Genomic DNA, 22078 nt, shown 5'->3' with positions numbered 1-22078 from the left:
ACACGTACTCTTCCAGTGTTTTATGTAGTGCTGATGTAAACAAATCACTGTGAGTGTAATACCAGATTACAAGTTTTGGGTGTGTCTTTTAGCAGAGGGGCCTTTAATATACTCAATATAAAAAATGTCTAACTGCTGCTGTAATGTTAAACATTTAAAGTGCTAAGAGGTTACCTAATCCCTGATCACATCAGGGATAACTTGATCGAGTATTCTAGTTTCCAGTTAGCATCAGTCACCGAGCATCTTGTGTGATTTCTGCACACTGATGGAGTGAGCACGTGATGACCTGCATTCTTTCCTCACAATCTGTCCATACTGTATCTACAGTATTTTAGTCCTATACTCTGTACATCGCTCTGACGTGGGCTCAGTCTGCGGTCTCCACCAGCTGATCCTCTGACCCCTACTGCTGATCAATACTGCCCCATCTGACCACTTCTATTCCTGGCCACCATCCCTGCAGAGTCAGCCCCCTTCCCCCCTGCCCTTCTTTTCCGTTCGCCTAGCTGGGACCAGCCTGGCACAACGGTGCCCTCTGCCAACTCTGACTCATTCAAAGAGAGACGCTCAGTGACCACACATTATACACAAGGCCTGGGTATGTTTTTGTGTTACAGTGTTTGCTGTTCCCACATATGGGAAGAGCTCACTGTATAATTCAACATAAAGCAAAATTCACACACCTCACAGAAATTAACAGAAGACATGATCAGGGACATTTATGATTTATTTACAAAGCTCCCAGTGTAAAGAGCTGAGTGACCCAAAATGTAATGAGAACAGCATATAAAAAGAGCCAGTCTGACCCATATCCAGTTTAAATATGGGGCGAGTGCATAAAAAAGATACAGTCAGTCTGATGGTGTCTTCTTGGCCCAGACTAAAACAGCTGTGCTTTTAAAAGCACATGAAAGTTACTGCACTTTTTCTCTCTCACTCACACTCACACACACACACACACACACACACACACACACACACAGGAGTCTCCTGTAGTTGCTGGTGTTTGAGGGTCTTCAGATCCTTTCTGGCATCATTTGCAACCTGAAACAAGAGAGGAGGAGACAAAGAACAAACCTCTTATTGCAATAAAAATAGCACAACACCTATATTGCTGCGTCACCTCTTTTCAAAGATGAAAAACAAATACATTGCAAAGCTTTATAGCATTTAAGTCAGAGTCCTTTAGCATTGAGCAGCTGCTCTCAGCTCAAATTGCTAAAATCCCCGGAGATACATGAAGTCCAGCCTGAGTTGGGTATTTATCAGGCATCTCACAGTCACTCCTAGTAATTGCGTTGAAAGTTGACCTAGGACTAACAACACTCTTACCTCAGAGGGTTATTTATGAAGCGTCCTACACTTTCTGTCGGCAAAGAGAAGGACCACTCCTCTGAGAGAGTGTGACATCTCTCTATTACAAAACTCACAGCGGCAAAGTAGAAATTATGTTTTATGATAATAAGCAAATAAGATAATGAGCACAACTTTATTATGTGTAGGTTTTACATGTATAGGCAAATAACTTGGTTATAGATATCAAAATATGAAGCCAGTACAATCACATGGGGGCTATTTTTAAGTTTTCTCTGCCGCAGAGTGTGGTTTCTTGCTGGAAGCGGGTGGTGGTGATTGTCACTTGACAAGAGCTTCGACCATTATTGCGTTTACAAGACAAGGGGGTTTTAATACATCTGCTGAGCAGCGCTACGTCTTCAGGGCAGATCGGAGGTTACAGTGAGTCACTATTGGAAAGTAACGAGACGGGTTGGAGCTAGCTGTTTAGTATGCTAACTGCAGTAGAAGAAAAGACATCATAGAGACAAGAGTTAACATTGGTGTTCCTTTCCACCACTGGAGACAGCTCTTGGTGAGTGAGACACGCATTACACAGACACATGTTGAAAATCTTCTGTGTGCTGTGGTGCACAACTCCATGAAGAACATCTTCTCCTCCAATCCCCCTATCAGCTACACCCCTTCTTAACTGTCTGCCCGACATGTACATTAGGACAAGCTTTTTATTTTTGTCTGTAGTCACATAGTCCTGGGGAATACACCATAACAATATAAAAATATATTTTATAGTGCATATTAGCCTGAGCTATTATTTGAAAGAGCCTAAATAAAAAATAATAAGATATAATACCTTATAAAAACATTTTACCTGCTGTAATTGAGTTGAGACATGAGTCATTATGCAGCTGACATCCAGCCAGGGGGACATGATAGTGTTCAAATAAGTTTTAGTCTCCTGTCCTTCACCCTGCACATTATCTTTATGACGTGTATAGGCACAAAGTTTGATTTATTGCTGCCAAAACTGTGGCTCTGACTCATCACTGTTGCAAACCTGCATTTTCCCTGTTGTGTAACGTCGTGAGGACATGCAGGGACAGCATTTGTTATCCTGACACAAGGTCAGTCTCAAATATTATTCCGTTCATGTAAAAATGATCGTTCAATAAGCTTATTGTCATCAAGCTATCTCAGAACATCTGTCCTCTCATTGACTCTCTCTTCAAGCTCCTGGCATCTCTTTACAGGTTAGCACATTTGTAATAATCACTTCTCAACTTCTGGCACATTCCTACATATCAGCAGAGGTAAGAGTAATTTTCGAAAGGTAAAGTTAAATGATTAATATTTTTAACATGGTTTTCCCACTAAAAAGTGAAAAAAATCTAATATAAAAAATCTGGATCAGGCCTTGTGCCCCGCCCACCACCACTACTTGCGCTAAGTTGACCAGTGAAAGAGCAGAGGGTATCATGATGCTACACTCAGCTACAGTGCTGAGTCAGACCCAGACTCAGATGAGGAGTCTCTTCTACACCAAAATCGGTCACTAGTAGACGTATCAGAATGGTTAGCGGAGTTAGCATCTTCTATTTCTGTTTATGTTGGTTGTTAGCTTGTAACTAGCAATGTCTGACACAACTCTCGCTCTCTGTACTGACAAAATTTTGGTTTATTCAGCCCTGCCGCTGTCCCCGAAAGTTGATTGGTTCCTTAGGTTTGTGACGTATGAAATCCTGTCCTGTCTGAATCTGTTTTTATGAGACTGTCATTGGTTCACTGCAGTTCAAGGTGGAAACACTCAGTCATGGTGATGTGTTTATTTTTGTCATGATATGTCTTGTATTGTAACATATGGATGTTAACAAGGTTAAACATCGGAGGGGGTCTTTAAGAGAGTTGATAAAATCCTTTTACTCCTAGCCCTAAAAGTAGGACCAGAAATGTATCACTGGGATAATTTTGGCCAGTAGTCTGCAGTGATTTCTGACTGAGACTCTGATCCATCCAGACGAATCTGAAGAGGTAGTTTAACTTACAAGTGAGTTTACACCCAGGGGCTTCATCACACTGCACTGAATACATTATACTATCATGCCACAGCGTTTTCTGTGCTGTAACAGCAAAAACTGGAGCCTAACAGAGAGGCCCATTAGCGGCCTCCGTCATTATTTTCCCCCCACACCGTGGAGGCCTCAGCCTGCCTCCCCAGTCCAGTTAGTTTTTGCCCTACAGCAACACAACATGAAGCAATTCGCTCTGAATATCCACCCAGGACATTTTCAGTGCATTACAGAGGCAATCAGCATCAGCAAATAAACTGGGGGAGAGTGTCACTGAGCGACAGAGCAGTGGAAAGAAAGTAGAGTCAGAGACCGGGCGAGAACGACGGATGGAGAAAAAGAAAAAAAGAGAGAGCCAGATGGAGAATAAGAAGGAGAGCTGTTATCATGTTACAGGCAGCCACAGAGCCGGTCAAGGTGCTGAATGGGCAATAAAAGGACAGCATAATGGAGTTGTAATGGCAGGAGAGTGGACATTCCATAAGGCTGACCCAGGGTCAGTGTTAGAGGGAAGAAGATGAGGCCCCCACTGTGTCAACAGCAGGGGGGCTCTCAGAGGACCTGATGTTAATATACTGCAGCACAGATTAGTTACTAGATGTAGACACATTATGTCACGGCCAGTGATTACGAGGAGGTATGATTAGTTCTATTGGTGGGGTTTAATGTGTGTGTGTGAGTGTGCATGTGTTTGATGACTCGAGGAACCATATTGTTTTCTACAAAATCGTCTTTGCAGGTGGATGTCTATTTAACACACACAGCACCCCCGAGTGCACAATGTGAAGCAGGAGGGCTTGTTTCTCCTCTTTTGTTTCAAGTAGTCACTTTGCAGAGAAAAATATTATGCTCTAAACATATAATCAGTACTGTTTCATCTCACCTTGTATCACCATGCAGCACAGTTGGTAGATCTGGGTACTATCAGTGCCAGGATTAAATTATAATTCCAGTTTACAGCAACCTGGGTCTTATTTTTTTGCTTTGGCGATCATTTGTATCAGTAGTAATAAAATTGTACTCATCAGGATACCTGCTGAGAGCTGTGGAAACTGGAAACTGGAAATCAGATGGGGCAAAGAAAATCAGGCAGATTTTAAATAGAACACACATTTGAGAAGCATTTGAGCAAATGGCAAAGATTGGATTCCTCAAAGTGAAGGCACTAAAAACAATTTTCTCAATGAAATTGTTTTGAGCAGCACATGAAAACAACATTTTCTGCCAAAGTTGGAACAGTCTGGGGTGTTTGATGTGAGAGATTTGGTGTGTTTTTTAGTTACTTTTTGTTTTGTCTCTGCACTTCTCACTGATTTAATCTGGACATAAATGAAATGGAAAACAGGTTGAGCTACATATTTCTGTGCACTAGTGCTGGGTTTCTGGACTTAGTACCACTTGAGTCAAAGTAGGTTGACAGTTGTGCTGTGGTTTGTTTACTTTTCCAGGTCACTGTCAATCAAATGTAATTGGACCACACCCACACAGTCCTGATAAAGCAGATTAGCTGAGTTTATGTGACTAAACTCTTGAAAATATTTATGGATTTTTTAATCCAAATCAATTTTAACACTGATTTATGCTTATTTAGTAATTCATAGTTAATATAAAAAAACAGTGTAACATTTGAAGTTTTCAGAGGCCTTAGTATACAGTTTAACTTCCTTCAAAGCTTATTAACAGTGATGTAGCAATGAGGTGAATTACTGTTTTGCAGTTCCCCAAGCGCTTCCTGCAGGAGGTGAGAGAGCAAAGAGGAAAACAAAGTAAAAGAGACCATTTCCTGCCCTCTTCTACAAAGTATCGACTTGACAATGAATGTAGATACAAAAAAGGATGTTTTTAGACATCTGTGTTTCATAAAGGAGCAGCATTTCTTGATTTGCTTTTCAACTTGAACACTGAAAATCCAGCAGAAGTGCCAAATACTGCAGTTCCTCGGATGACCACTGGAGTCTGGCTCCAAAAGTGAGTCAATGCCCATAGGCTCCCATGTTAAAACGGCCAACTTTACAGTAGAAACAAACATGTTTACAACCTGGTAAAAAACTGTTTTGGTCTCTATAGCTAATTTCCTCCTTCATGACAACTGAACGTTTATTTAACTCACCAGTTTGAATTTTATCAAGGCTTAAAATATATGCATAACTGAGGGTGTGCCGCTATAAGTGACACAAACTGGTAATCACCAAAGTCTCGGCTCCATACAAGCCCCACCTCTTTGCCCATTTTAGGATTAGCTGGGAGTTAGGCGGAGTCTGGTACTGCCAAGATGGCGACAGTAGAGCAGCTCACTCTGAGCTTCAAAACACCTCTTCAGAAACCTATAGATGATGTCACAGAGGCTATGTCTATCTTTATATACAGTCTATGAGGTAAAGTGACTCAGGCATGCTACATTTCAAATCATTGCCTTTAAATGTTCAGCGTCAAATTGACACTGAAAAGTGGAAAAAAATAAAAGGGACTAATTCCCATTTCTTCTTCTATTTTCCCACCATCCCATCTAGTCTCTTAAAATACACACTACTTCCAGTAAAAGCATCCTCACTGTCGAGTGTGGCCTCATTCTTCTTTACACACATGCTTGAGGCGACACAGTCTGACACTGTGTGTGTTTCTGCTAAAAGGTTACTGTTGATAAAAGGCACGTGTTGTTTTGTGGAAGTAACACCTTTTTAAAGTGCATAGTAAGGCTTTGATGGCTTATGACTCAGGCAATTAGAGTTGAGGAGTGTTACTCTAATAGGCTATTATGCATCATTTATAATTAGATATAAGACTTGATGATACATGAGGGAGATATTACAGGGACCCGGCACTAATTATAAACAGGGAACTTTTTAATTTATATAATTATATCCAAAGATTATAAATTTCCAAACTTAACATTTAAAAATTTTAGTTACATTGAGGTTTATGTTCAGTCCTAATAAAGAAGTACAGTCAGTAGAAAATGCTGTGTGGCATCTGTCAGACCATGCTCAGATTCAGTCAGCAGCCTCAGGTTTCTCAGCTCCAGTCCTCCTTGCTCTGCTGTCAGACACCCCATGAACTGTGTCGAGCAATACTGCAGCGTTCTTCAAAAAGGAAGCCTCTACTTCTTTAACGGATGAAGGAAGTGAGCCAGAAACACTGATGCTACTGGTAACCTCTGAAATGAAATAGTAAACAACTGATCGAAAAATACCAAACAGCTGGGCCACACATTTTTCTGGCAAAAATCTAAAAATAATCACCTTCAACATGCAGCTTTGCTTTTGCAACAAAAAGATAGGTGCAATAGCATATGTACGGTGGCCCTGAGAGGTCAATGCACTGCAGCTTAAGAAAACACATGCAAACAGACAAAACACAAGCAAATTCAGAAAAGTGATGCAAGTAGCACAAAAGTGATGAACCCAGCTGGGATGCACCTGCACGGATGTGTTGTTATACATTCACACTTACTGTTGAATCCTTTTAACTTCAAAAGTCAAAAAGCATTGAAACACAAGTGCGTTCCAGCTGGGTTCATCACTTTTTTGTGTCCCCTGTGCTATTTGCAGCACGTTTGTAATATTTGGTTTTTGCAGCTCACATGTTGTCAAATTGATGAGGATGTTTTCTGAATTTGCTTGTGTTTTGTCTAATAAATTAAAAGGAGCACAATCACCGTTACAAAGACCAAGTTCGATTTGAAAAGTGAAATGAAACAGACTTACACAAAAGGAATAGATATTCTTTACCCCTGTGTCTCCCCTGGAACTCCATCATCAAACTCTGTGACTTTTAGTCTGATAAATATGATGTGTTACAATATGAAACACAACCTTAAACTTTATTAAAACTCACTCGAGCACTGTGTGGAAAAGTTAAGCCTGCATTCAGCAGGGTGGGTGGTGACTGACAAGCTCTTCCCTTAAGGCTCACTGTAGTGGTGCACACTCGCTGCTGGGATCGTTCAGCACTACAAACCTGTATGCTTGACTGGACTCGGCTGCTGCTGCTACCAGCACCCATACAAACTGACACTTTCTGTGCACGTCAAACAGCTGGCAGTATGACAAAGAGTATCCAAGTCTGGCTGTTGCAGTTTGATAAACTCACACACCTGAAGAGCATAACCTTCACATTCCCCAGCACTACTTCATACATGCTAACCCTTGGCTGTCATACTCATGCTGACATCACTCAACTTTCCATTTCACTGTCTGCTAATGACAAGAATCAATTACTACTAGATATCAGGTTGGGGTTGTAGAGACTCAAAGAACATAGTGAAGTAAAATGTAAAAAATGACCAAATTAAAAATTTCAGGGTTGTTACTGATGCTGATATGAACTTTCATAATCACATTAACAGCATCACTGCCAAGAGATATTTTAAAAGATCAGATCATCGGTTTTATGGTTCCCTGTCCTCATCTGACTATGAAAACTCAGAATGCTGGTTATGAATGAGCTGTTTTACTGCATTTCCCTTTTAATTGGTTTTCCTATTACAGCCACTCATGGACTGCAGCTCACTTAGAGTTATCCTCAGAAACCTGCGTTGGCTACCTTTTATTTTCAGTATTCAGAGTTCAATTCAATTCAAGATCCTCTTCGTTGCACCACATCTCAGACGTGCTTTTGGTTTAAACCCTTAAGGCACATATGTCCTTCATCTTCCTAGAGCTTTCTCCAAATCTGGTGAGAACATTAGGCATTTATGCACCTGAAACAGGCTCTATTAAAATGCCTCATATGTCTCACATTTTCTCCAAGAGAGCAGTTTCAAAGGCTCAAATTTGTTCTTTTTGATTCTCTGTATGAAGAGTTTGAGTTTCTCCCCTCTGGACTGAGCTCTACACCATAAAAGGCTGGTTTGTATGTATTTTATTTTGTCTTATGTTGAAGTTATGTTCTATTAAAATGACCATTTTTATGCCTCCGCACCAGCGACAGCCGGAGCCGGAGGCATATAGTTTTCGGGTTGTCTGTCCAATTCTTGTGGACATGATATCTCAGCAATGCCTTGACAGAACTTCTTCAAATTTGGCTCAAACATTCACTAAGACTCAAGGATGAAATAGATTTTGGTGGTCAAAGGTCAAAGGTCATGGTGTCCTCACAAAAGACAGTTTTGGCCTTGTGAACGCAATATCTCCAGAGCTCCTCAAAGGAATCCCTTCAGATTTTGCACAAATGTTCACTTGGACTCAAAGACGAACTGATTAGACTTTGACTCTGTGACTCAAGGTCAGTGTGACCTCACAAAAGACTTTTTAAAGACTTTTTTGACAAAATTTCAGCCAAATGGTTCATATTTTATATGACTCTGGATAAACAGGGATGCAACCTGAAACTAGTCTGAGTAGCGGAGGCAGACAACCATGAGGCGGTAATTTTACTTACTAAAATGTATTGTTCTCATAAAGTGCTGTCATCATGTTTCTGTAGCCTGTGTTCTGCTCAGTGCTTTATTGTCCTTCAGTGTGCTTTGAGCTGCATTTGTATCACAGTTCTTTAACTTCAAGGAGAACATGATTTTACATTAAAGGGCAGTATTAATCCTGACCAATACATGGAAGATTAGAGCTAACTTCAATTAAACAATTCTGGACTCTTACAGAGGGAGAGAAAGAAATGAAAGGGTTGACCTTTGACCTGCAGCAGCCAGGTGCACCATCATCTCTGCTAATCTGTCTGACCTATGTGTCTGTGCTGGACAGCCAAGGTCAGCTTCGCTTTCATCAGCCTGCCACAGTCAAACTGTCTGACAGACACACAATATAGACATATACCAGAGAGCGAGGGAGAACCTCTGCATCACTGAAAGCTACTGGAAAAGGTTTTATAAGCAATACTTTTATTTATTTGGGTTTTATAACACCTTGATTAATAATGCCTTTAAATTCTTTATCTTTATCCAAGAGCATGGATCTAGGGTTGGCGATGTCAGTCGGTCAGTTGGTCCAGAGTCTGAAATGCAGTCTATACACTACTGGACAGACTAGCACCAAACATTGTGTAGACATTCATGGTTCCCAAAAGATGAATCCTGACTGACTTTGATGATCATCTAACTTTTCCTCTCTAGCACCACCATGAGGTTGACATTTTTAACATTTGTGAGAATAAACCTGGATCTATAATTCTGCTTAAAGTCTGTTTGTTTTCCCCTACATGTTTCTGATGCCGGTGGAGTTTGTTGAGAATGAAGACAACATCAAAGTGATAGTTTGGGTTATTTGATTTGGGGTTGCTTAGCTCTGTCTGACTCCAACAGCTGATCATCAGAGTAATTCGGTACATGCTGTAGGTGCCCTTGTACATAGTAATACGGTTGTTCAACACTTCACAAACTGTAGTTCCAAAGGAAAGGGCTGTTTGACAGCAAGATAAAGAGGGGAAAATATTCCAAATAAAGCCCACACTTCAACTGATATAAGTTTAAGACATTTTTTTTTTAGTGGCTACCACCTGTTTTTTTGCTGGCCCTATCCACAGCTGTGCATCGCTCAGCTTCTGTGCCAGGGCTCTGGCTGCTTCTCTAAAATCTCAGGAATGAGATACAGCAATGACCTAAATATAACTACAGTTCTATAAATCTAAGTGTGGCTCACCATGGCTTTGTATCACAGAGTAAATGAAAGAATGTAAAAACAGCCTCTGTGGGGAATATAAACACAACTATAAATCAAAACCTACGCTTCATGTACCTACAGCAGGCAGCAGGACCCCTGTTGACCCCTTGCATCGATTATAAATCCAGCTTAACTGTTGTTAGCTCAAAGTTTATCCTCAAAGGCTGCACACTCATAGGCTGCCACTATATTGCGAGTTTGCCATTTTGTAGTGCTGTCTGAATGTATAGTGAGAGTAAGTACAGTATAGTATGCTGCAATGCATCGTGAAAAGTAGTGTACAACCAATGGTCACTAAGAAAGCAATATATACCACCATGCATTGAGCTCGCGCTGAAAGAAAGAAAAACCAAGAAATGGTTTTCATCTTGTTTTTGATCTTTTGGTATATGGTTACTTTGATACTGATCTATTAACAATGGTCCTTCACAAATTTCACAGAGAAATTCAAATCTAACTATGCTGCTGATAATGAGGGGATGTAATGTTCATTTCTGTACTCAGTAAGATGTCATTGGGAGGGCGACCTCCTCATGTTTTGGTGCTTAAGTTGCATCAGATTTCATCTTTAAGAATGTATGCAAATCTGGCTGTGACATTAACGCCCTGAGAGAGAGGACTCTGCTCATCCCTGCTCGAACCATTTACATGCACACACTGCAATCATAGCTACTGCTCTAGGTACTTGTTCAATATCTTTATGTTAATTTAAGGAGAATGGTGAACTGAGTGAAGTCTCTTTAAAAATCCCCCTACCCTGCAACTCATTACCAAATAATGAGACTGACCTATAATTTACATGATATGTGCTAATAGGTTTTCATTTATAGCACATTAGTCAGCTTCCCTCTCACTTAGCAGACTTACTGATCAAAGTAGCGTGATGATTGTTTGGTACTGTAGTTTTAATAGGCTTCAGTCTTGTTTTGGTCAGAACAGAAGAAGTGAGGCAAACAAAGAAACACTGTGGAGCTCACAGGCTTCAACAACAGCTGACTCCTGCTGGATTTATTGATGTGCAAAAATAAATTTACACATGATGACATACCCACACACACACACACACACACACGCACGCACGCACGCACGCACGCACGCACGCACGCACACACACACACACACACACACACACACACACACACACACACAGAAAGAGAGAAAGAGACGTAGGGATACAGAAACATTTGCACACGAAACCCCCTGAAGTCAGCACATTTCTAGATGCTAAACAAGCCTGAGAGCTGCTTAGCCATGCTGGTCAGGCTTCAGGCATTACTAGTGCACATAACATGATGACCCCCCCCCCACACACACACACACACACACACACACACACACACACACACACACACACACACACACACACACACACACACACACACACACACACACACACACACACACACTCAGGGCTGTAAACATTAGCAATATTTTCCCATTTCCTCTGCAGGGCAGACAGGAGAGCAGTAGATCTTCAGGGGGGGCTGAGCCCTTCACTGGTAATAATCTCCTTTACACTTCACACTGCCAGGGAGATGAATCATGGTGGATGGGGTCACTGTGTGTGAGAGAGGGAAGGGGGCCCTGACGTGCCATGCAAAGGCTGGCTGTTATGGTCTTTCAGTGTGTATGTGTGTGTGTGTGTGTGTGTGTGTGTGTGTGTGTGGAATCAGAGGGGCAGAGGGAGGTCAAGGATCTAGTTCAGATATTGTCAGCAAAGAACAGTTGCAGAGCTGTTTTCAATGATGCAGGTTACATGGATTCACAGAGGTTTATTTATAACCACCACCTTTTCAGGCTGACGCAAACATTGTACTTTTAGTACAGTTTAGAGGACATACTAAGACTATGAAACTTTCGAAAATTTTAAGACAAATATATTGATCTCCCTTATTGAAATGCATTTATATACAATAGAAGTTTACTCCCGGCTGCTTACATAATTATGTTTACATGACTGTATGTTTCGTTGCAGTTATGTATTTTCGTGGTCTCTGCCACCCACACACACTTCCCTTTTTCTAAAACAGATGATATACAAAAACTATTGACTATCTCTTGGGAACAGAACTAGTCCGAACTGCTGAAAAGAATAGATTGACATTTCGGGAAATATGTTTATTTGCTTTTTTGTGAGTTAGATGAGAATATTGATACCACTCTCATATCTGCACAGTAGCCTTAAATCATTGCATGTTTTGTTGCTGTAATTTTTTAGTTTAGTTTATTTATTTAATGAGGGTGATGCAATTTAACATAGTTCACTTCAATACAATGCATGAAACTGATAAACAGAGTTTGTTGTTTATTGCTAATTTTCAACTCTTGTCCCTAGTTGGGCTTTTACGTATACAGTGTAATTAAAAAAGCCAGTTTACATTATCATAAAACCACAATACACTACAGATATTAACGTAGAGTAAAATACTGTATTGAAAGGCATTGATTGTGATGTATAATGTATTTGCATGGTCTCTGCAACCCACACACAAACAGAACAGGGGCTAAAATTACATGTGCAATATATTAACCATTTAGTGGTAATAGGACTAATCTGAACAGCTGAAACTCATGGCTGTTCGAACTAGAAGTACAATGGGGCCAAGATGAAGATTTGACTCCGCCTAGATTCCCGGGGATTGGACTTTAAAGTTCACCTGAGAGCTCAATATTAATTAATATCAATTAACATCATTATTACTCTTTTCTTACTCCCAATTTTAACTACATGGGTCATTCAATAAGTGTTGCTCTGCTGCTGTCAGAATATTTAGTGTATGACTAAAGTGCAACCAGGCTCATTTTATATAAAAATGAATTTGTACTGCAGATGTCTTTATGTGCAGATGCATATTTGTGCATTCATGTGTGTCTGAATTGATGACTTCATATAAACCTTTTAAAAATGTGCACACATGCCAAGATTTGGCCTCAAGGTCTTTTCATTTTACACAAGTCCCAAAGCCTTCTAACTTCATCAAAGTTTTTTATCCAAGCTTTAACTAACCACACGAGTAATGTTAACTTGAATCACACTGAGCTCCTCCTCTGCTCAGTATTCTCTCATGGCTTCATCTGAAAAGAATCTGATGAAAAAGAGAAAAGATGAATCGCTTGGTCTCAAAATCACACCTTTTTTAAAATCATTTAAAATAACATAATCTTATTAGTCTTATTCTCCCTGAACAACATCAAACATGCTGTTGGTTTGTTCATGAATAAATAAAGAGGAAGAGTATGAAAAATGTGAGCTGTTGCAGTATCAGGTCTCAGAGCTACACTGTGTGACGTTAGCAGCAACCTGACTGATGAGGACATGGCAGCGTGACAGAGACAGAGACACCTGCCACCAAGCTACTCCCGAGGAGATGCTCACTTCCTACGTAAACCGCTGACTGACTTATGGACAGAAAAAAAAACAAAAAAACAAACACCTGAATTTATGGGGGTGACATCTGTGGTGCAGTGACAGGCCGCAAGTCAAGATCAGAGGCTGAGTTTTTAAGAACTGGTACCTTCATGACTCAAAATGACATCCACAGCATATTTTATAGGAGGTGACATTTTTGCAAAATATTTATGACAGACACGTAAAGTGCACTGAAGTACAATTTTAGTACTGTATGAGGTACTTGTACTTCACATGAGTATTTACATTTTATGCTACTTTATACTTTTACTCCATTGCACTTGACAGATATTGTAACTAGTTATTTTGTAGATTGATATGTCAAAAAATATGATCTTAAAAATATGATTAAACTGTCTCCCTGTATATACAGTGATTTATCTATAGTATTATTTTCATTACTTCATGGAGGTTATAAAGTTTTAGTTGAAACCTATTTAGAGAGGTGTTGAATCTTAAAGTTATTTTAAAGGTTGTAGTTTGTGATGCTGTTTCTAAAATTTAGTCTATCCACACTGATGCAAATGGGGCGGCCAAAATAATAAAAAGATATGAATGAGAAACAAATGCAGTAATATAATTCAAAATAATGCAACATCCTGAAAGGGGACATTCTGGGACACACTTGACGGAGCTTTTTGTAAGTGTTGCTATTGGTACATAGCCAACATTAGCGTTAACAGCTGTTTACTGTCCAGTCTAGAAAAAACCTTCCAAGTTCAGCATCAAACTTCATTCCTTTACTCGCCAACAGCTGCCTCCAGTGGTGGAAAGCAACGCCAATGTTAACTCTTGTCTCTATCATGTCGTTTCTTCCACTGAAGTAAGCACGCTAAACAGCTAGCCCCGGCCTATCTCGTCACTTTCCGATAGCGACTCACTGCAGCCTCCAATCTGCTGTGATGATGTAACGCTGCTCAGAGGGCGTATTGTAACTTCTTGCATTATAAAGACAACAATGGCTGAGGCTCTTGTCAAACTACAATCAACACCACACGCTCCCGGAGAGAGACCACGTTCGGCAGCAGAGAAAACTTACAAAAAACACCTTTAAGGTAAATTTTGCTGATAATATTATGACTAATTTTGAAAGCAGGACGTGTGCCTGTAATAGAATATTTGACACAGTGGTTTTTCTTGCTGCTGAAGTAAAGTGTCTAACTACTTACAAATGGTCTTAAAATTCATCCTGAAGGGAACATAAATTTCACTGCAACTGAGCCAATATTTGTTGAGATATTTCACTGAAAAGAAAAATTATCAACCTGACGGTGGCAAAAGAGGAAATATCTGAGAATCACAGGCAGAAGACAAGACGATGCATCAACTCGCTCAATAGTAGTGGGTCGAATAGTTTGTAGTACGGGTACTCCCGAGTGTTAGTGATTGACAGATAGAAGTCATAAAAAATAGCACTAGTAGCAATAGCAGTAGTAACAGGTAGATTCACAGGGGAAAAGACTGTCATTAATAACACCTGAAGAGATTGTATAGTATCCTTAACTAAGTAGAACGTATTTACCAAAACTGTAATATTGTCCTCTGGAAGTGAGCAGGAACAGTCTGCTACTGTGATGGTTGACGGACAGTGGGGCTCTGTGCTCCAACACATTTTGCTTATAATGCCATGGATGTTTCTGGACATTCATACAATCTGAACCTTGATATCAACCTCCCTGCTCTCAAACCTTCGTCACACAGACATGTCTCTGATGGCATCCACATACTTGACGCCTAGCCTCACTCATTTGAGTGAACTGCCCCTTTAAAAACAACTACAGCAAGCCCACTAACCAGGAATTCCAAGCAGAGAGAAATCAGTGAACAGTAAGAAGTTCAGTCCCTGTTGCCTCCAGTCTGTCTGCCTGTCTGTCTGCCTGTCTGTCTGCCTGTCTGTCTGGCCCTGGTTTCTGCTCCAAAAGCAGCTGCTCACCAATGGCCCACAATCGCTTTGAAGAGATGCCTGCTCATACTGAATTCTGATTTGGTCAGTGCGATACGATTCACTGCCATGTCTGACAGCTGTGTACCAGAGTGAGAAGCTGATGGAGGGGAGGCAGAGGTAGAGAGACGGTCTTTGGGAGGGAGGGATGAGAAAGAAGGAGGTAGAGGCAGATGAACAAAAAAGAGCAAGGTGTGACGACAGAAAATATTGGACAAAAGTGGAGGAGGAGAGGAAAATGGAAAGAGAGGAAAGGGGTGTTCAGAGACGTAAAAGGCAGAGGAGGGGGGAGACGAGGTGAGAACAGAAATGAGAAATGTAGAAAGAGAAAGACAGAATGTTTGAAGCTGCCTGTCTGACATTAAAGCACAGGCTTTATAAGGCAGCTGAGCCTTGACAGGGAGGGGTGAGGTGACGAGGAGGAGGAGAAGTGAAGGGTCTCTCTGTTAGACCCTGTCTGTGAAGAGAATTGACATAACAAATAGTACAATCTGCACCACTGGCTTTCAACAGCCATGATTTACCACCGCGCACGGTATGTTCTATATGTTCTGTAACTATGTAGTAATATGCCGGTGCGTCATTCACAAATTTATGAACACAGCAGATGTTGGCACACACACACAGAGAGAGAAAAAAAAAAAAACACATTTGTGTGACATTTGAGTTTGAAGTCAAATATCCACATCATTGATTCACTGCTCATCTCGCCAACAAATCACACTCCGGCCTCGCCTGTAGTAAAACACCATATTACTCTGATGCAAATGAGCTGTAGTGGGTGTGAGGCGTGGAGCTAGATGTAGTGTCTTCAGGAAACTCGCCGGCGATACAAGGCGCCACCACTCATGTTGATCTACTCCACACCAACACGTACATTACTGCTTATGAATGGCCTGGGAGACGAGGCTTTACGGTGGGCTGCAGTGCAACAGCGCAGGGGCTGGGGGCTCTTTATAGTAAGTAATGATGTGTGTGAGTGAGGGGAGGTGTGTGTGTGTGTGTGTGTGTGTTTTCCCACAAAACATGTACTCATACTCGTGAGCTTAAACACATACATGCAGAGAGTCCCAGCTGAACGGAGTGGAAGGTGTGTGAATACGCACACGTGTGAGAGGGGGTAACGGCACTGAAGCTGCTGATGAGACGTCAGGGCTGACATGAGAGGCTGATGCTGCTGATCAGCATGTGATTATTTCAGGGGCTTAAACCTGTGAGCTGCATGTGTTATTTCCTCAGGGGTTATGTGGTGTATGCATCATAGAACAAGTGAATAGAGTGAAGTGTGTGGGTGAATCTGTGAATTAATAAGAGTTAGAAAAGCAAGACAGCAAGACAAACCAACAACTAGCAAGGTTTTCTTCTGAGTCATGAGTCCAACTTCCTCCAAAGCCCTGACCACACACCAGAAATATCTAAAATGTTCAAACTATTTGGATTTTTAACATTTTATCAGTACAGTTATTTGTTCAAGTATATAGTTTTATTTCCCAACATAGTCACAAGTGGTATTTCAAAAGCCTTCACCAAACTGAAGGAAAAATAATCCCAGTACATCACACTGAGTCCTTGTTTCCTTCTGGACCTAAATATCGTCCTGTTTACGTTTATTTTATATTTGTAGCATCACTATCAATACCGCTTAATACCACTAAATATGATTTATAGTGCTAAATATAAACTCCTCTAAAGTATCTACAACCTCAAAGCTTGTTGGAGAACCAGCCAGAAAGACACAGCCAGTCAGACAGATACAGTAGCTAAATGTTATATGCTACAACACCTATCGAGAGCTGAAGTCACGACCACTAACCTCTGCAAAACAATCTCTCATTCAGCATTTCTTCCGTCTGCCATTCTGAAAAATAAAGGGTGTTCTTTGGGTTTACTAAGACGATTCGGCATCCAACATCAGGGCTGTGTGCTTCATAAAAACTTGAGAACAAATTCAACAAACATGTTCAAATTCATTCAAATACAGCTCATTTTGCTTCTGATCGTTCGTCTCCATTTTTATTTAATAGCTTGGTTCACCGATCAATCGGGTCAACAGGGCAGCAATAAGTCAAGCTGAAAGTGTATTTTAATAGATCAATCTCTTGGACCACAAAGCAAACTACTTTGGTTTGGTGCATTTATTCACTGTGAATATTTAATTCAATCAGCTCATTACAGTTTGAATGTTTCATTTTTTCTCATGTTGAAGGAAACGGTGGAATTTTAAATAAGAAGTGGCATCACTGTCCACCACAACACTTTTAACACAGCTTGGTCCAAATCCATTAAACTCACCAACGCTCTCTTTTACTGTAGGTTTTTTAACTTTCTAGTTGAAATATCTGCTTACTAAAAACTTCTACACTGTTCAGTCATTTCTGTGCTGCTGACATGTCACAGCCTCTTTTATCAAACTGTGACGTTTAGCCCTAAAAGGTCCAGGACTTATGGGAAATGGTGTTTGATAAAACAGAAATATCAAATAAGTAATTGTGGTGGCAAAAGTCATATCTAAATATCTATCATATGTATCTAAATTGTAATCTAATCTTATGCACTCATGTATTCAGTATTTCAGTATTTACTTGTGTATGTAACATCTGTGGAAAACATTAGTGGGAAAGGGCCTGAGAATGAGCTGACACTGCTGACCTGGACTTATGTCAGCGTGACTGGGACAAGAGTTCTGGTGGTGGGGTGGGAGGGATAGTGGAAAAGAGTTACTGGAAAGGGAGATTGTTTTCTCAAGAACTTAGAACGTAATTATATTCACAAGGGACGAGAGGTTGTTTGTCCTGCTCCATTAAAAGTAGGATTTGGGGACAGTCGTGTGCGACTATCTGCAGATACATGTTTCAACCATCTCCCCAGCAATCAGTGCAGAAAAATGTTGAGATGTATTACATCATTCGCTAACTTTACTTTCACTGTCACTTTAGTCCCAACAGTGACTGAATCTTCATCTGATGTTGGCTCACAATCATAGAATCCACAAGTAATTGATTCTGCCCACAGCACCAAGTAATGTTTGTCGTCGTCAACCGACTCGCTGAGCAGGTGAAACCCTGACTACACTGACAGACAGATGGAGGGAAATCTCTTGTAGCAAGAAAAATAGACAGACAGATCCTCATTCAGTGAGTGATGCTCGGCTGAGTTCACTGTGATGAGGTGCGCTGACATGCTCCGAGCAGCGTCTATCCAATGCTCTCAGCAGGATTATTAATATTCATCAGCATCAGCCAACACTGATCAATTGCACAAATACAGAAGGAAATTCGTATGAATGTATGCACAGTTAAGCACACACACAAAAACAATCTTTCCAGGTATCATTCCCATAGATCTCAGCACAGCGATGATGTGGAAGAGCCTCCACTCTGTCTGTGAGTTTAAGAGAAAAGCTGATTACTTTTCCAGCAAAAAAAAAAAAAAAGAGCAAACAGAGCTTTGAAGATGACGTCTGAGCCACAGTAATGAAACATGTTGTCTGAATATTTTGAAAGGTGTACACTGGAATAGGAAAGCAGTTTGAGGGAGGGAGGGTGTAGCAACACCACTGCTAGAGTTGCTAACAGTCCCTTGGGATTGTGATGTTTATTAAAAAAGAAAAAAAAGAAAAAAAAAACAAAATAAATTTTGATGAAACTAACATCACACTGACAAGTTTGCCTCTGAGCCTTACAAGTAGTAAGAGAGATTTCCTGAGGGTGGGGATCTAGGGTTTTGCATGATTGTCAAATATCAGTGTTCTGATGATGGGGTCAGAGAGGGGGAGAAACAGGGGAGCTGATACAGGCCCGGGGGTTTATTCTCCTCCAGACACCCCCCAGCAGGGTATGGGGACAAAGCACCGACTCAGCAGACTGCTGGACTGTCATTGTGTGTTTTTTTTTTGTTAAACAGTGTCCACAATGTACAACAGGCAATAAAGTTAACATTCTAATCAGGGAGCCAGCTGACATCTGGCAAACAGCTCCTGAATAGTTTAACACAGGGTTCAATGTTACACAACAAAGCTGAGGTGGGAATCTCATTAATGTCTGAAGCCTCCAGTCAGTGGGAAAGGCTTCTGAGAGTGTTAATCCCACTCCCGACGAAGTCGAGCATCGCTGCTGACTGAAGCACCTTACGAGCAGCAGCCCGCTGGCACCGACGATGGAGTTACTAAGCAGGGGTGGACTTCACATAACAGCCACTCAATGAAAACAAAAGCCCCGGCCCTGTCTGCTGAGCCTCTCTTCCCCTCGCTGGAAAATCTAATAACCGATGTTCGCAGCATCTCCTCTGCCTCGTCCAAGGCTGACGCATCCTTATTACAATAGATCGGCCTCAATTGATTTGTCTTTGGAAGCCTCGGGGAAAATAAAGGCCCAATTGATTTTCTGGTTTACAGCCAGGGCTTGTGAGAAGTCTGCGCTTGGGATGAGGTTGATGGCAAGACACCCGGACGGCTGGAGACCGGGCAGGGGTGGGGATGCACGGGTGTGTATGCGTGATGTTGGTGTGAGTGGGAGAGGGTGAGCTTGGTGCCAGAGCTTCTACTGGAGATAAACAAGGCCGTTTGTTTGATACTGCAGCAGCTCATCTGTCATTTTAACTCAAGTGCCAGGCGATGTTGGTCCAGTCATCTATCAATCACACAAGCACGCACGCATGCACGCGCACACACACACACACACACACACACACGTCAGGATGCCACAACAGAATAAGAGGCTGCTGTCGATGGTGGAGATAAGCTACTTCGCCACAGGGACACTTTTTGTCACTTTTTTGAAAAGACACAAAACAGAAAACACTCACGGTTCCTGTGTGTTTTCCTGTTTGGACGTTTTCTCAATACTAAACTCCAAGTGACTTGTCACACTGACTCATCCATCATTATGAACTAAAATGTTTTACAGCCATTCATCAACTTTTTAATGGTGACTGCAGTGATTTAGTATTGTACATCCACAAAGTGAACAATTTTAAAAATGGCCAAATTCGAAGGTATGAGTCAAGTATCAAAACACTGGATCCTACATTTCCCATAATGCAACTCGATATAAACTTTCATTAGACCTTCTCTGGACACTATAAACTCCATGCCCACAGGTCATATTGCAGGTTTTCTGTCAAGACTGAAGAGCCCTGATGACATCATGAGGGTCATTTTCTCAGCCTCCAGAGCCACAGCAGACGTGACACAAATATTTACACAGAAAACCGTGGCTTTACCTATTTCTTTTTTTTTTATTACTAATAAGTAAACCTTGCTTCAAATGTACAGATCATTATATAAAAAAACATCATCCTAAACATGAAACAAGCATACCCTCTGAAAAATAAATAGACTGTATATATAACTGCACTAGAGCTGAAACAATTAGTTGATTAATCAGTTCGTCGACTGACAGGAAAATTAATTGGCTTCAAGTAATTATATAATAATTATTCAAGTAATTTCTTAAACTTTTATTTCTGTTTCAGCAACTTATACAATCATATTCACAATTTCACTCGCTGCTTTTTCCCATTCTCAGCTGTATCTCCATTATTTATGAATAATTTAACATATGAAAAGAAAAGAGGCATGAGTGTAAGTATATGTACAAAGATGAATATTTCAGTCATTTTTAAAGTTAAAAACTCCAACATTTTCTTGTTTAAGCCTCTGAATTGTGAACTTTTTCTGTTTTTCCTTGTTTTAACATTATAGTTGATTATATATTTTTAGGTGTTGGACTGTTAGTTGGACATAACAAGACATCATGTCATGATATCACCTCCTGCTCTCAGCTGTGGAAAATATTTTTTAACAATTTTCTGATAATAAATAAACCAAACAATTTATCAAAAAATAAGTTACAGATTATCAATTACAAAAATAATCATCAGTTACAGCCTTAAAACAGGACACATAACAATCACGTCACCGCTGCATATAATCAAGTTAAACTGCTATTTCCATATTCACATTGCCTGTAGTTGTATTTACATGGACATGATGTAACAAGCTTTACCAAGAGCAACAAAATCTGAATGAGTGCATTTCCATCAACTAAACAAATATATTCAAGAACATGTGACTAGTAACATAACCAGTAATTCTGATATATTTCATCACCACTTCCCACCTCAGATGGTGTTTCATCCAGTGATTTTATCACTCCATGTGTTGCTTTTGTTAGAGAAGGGTGATACACAACGAGAGCCCCTGTTTGGACTTGATTCTTTATTCTTAGCACTCTCTGGTGGAGTGGAGGCAGTTGACAGTGAGTGTCTACAGTACAGTAAGCAGACGCAGGTACTGGAATGTCAAGGTGTGTTTTTGGAAAATCTGTTACGGTCTCCTCCTTCAACACATTGTCTCTCTGTCTATAAACCATTTTTTCCCACCTCAGCCGGGTTTAAAAACTTTTTTGCAATATTCCCTTTTTGCAATATTCCCTTCATTTTCCTGGGTTTGTATTCAGGTTTTCTTTTATGCACAAATTGAAAATGCTCATAAAAATGGGTTGAAAACACTACCTGCCTTCAGGATACTGCATATCCACCTTTTTACTAACAAACATACAAACAAGATCTTTCCACCCAGTGATTTGTCAGAGGTTCATCAGTGTATTAAACCCTCAGACTATGATGCTTCTCACTAACATCATCCACCAAGAAAAGAAACAGTCGCAGGAAAAGGTCAGAGCATGATGGGAGCAAATGGAAACAGACAAGTGGAAACTCTATTGATTAACTTGTGTGTCTGTCCACATGT

The 22078-nt window shown here is 40.6% G+C and overlaps 1 protein-coding gene across 7 annotated transcripts in view; it reads right to left on the bottom strand.

Moving 5' to 3' along the window:
• Positions 1–719: 719 nt before the first annotated feature.
• Positions 720–22078, bottom strand: part of endov (endonuclease V) — a 63142-nt gene continuing 41783 nt past the window's right edge. For 2 of the 7 annotated variants that reach the window (XM_022740038.1, XM_022740036.1), the window contains one exon: positions 720–1047. In XM_022740038.1, coding sequence (XP_022595759.1) covers positions 937–1047 — 111 coding nt within the window. In that variant the 3' untranslated portion in view covers positions 720–936. Of the gene's footprint in view, positions 1048–6438; positions 6520–13045; positions 13063–22078 lie in introns of those variants that run through there. The other 5 variants (XM_022740041.1, XM_022740037.1, XM_022740042.1 and 2 more) reach the window with 4 other exon arrangements.

Source organism: Seriola dumerili, unplaced genomic scaffold (assembly GCF_002260705.1).
Source record: "Seriola dumerili isolate Sdu_G_001 unplaced genomic scaffold, Sdu_1.0 BDQW01000050.1, whole genome shotgun sequence".
In the NCBI taxonomy this organism is placed as follows: domain Eukaryota; kingdom Metazoa; phylum Chordata; class Actinopteri; order Carangiformes; family Carangidae; genus Seriola; species Seriola dumerili.
The sequence above is the reverse complement of the archived record's forward strand: the minus strand, read 5'-3'. Positions and strand labels throughout refer to the sequence as shown.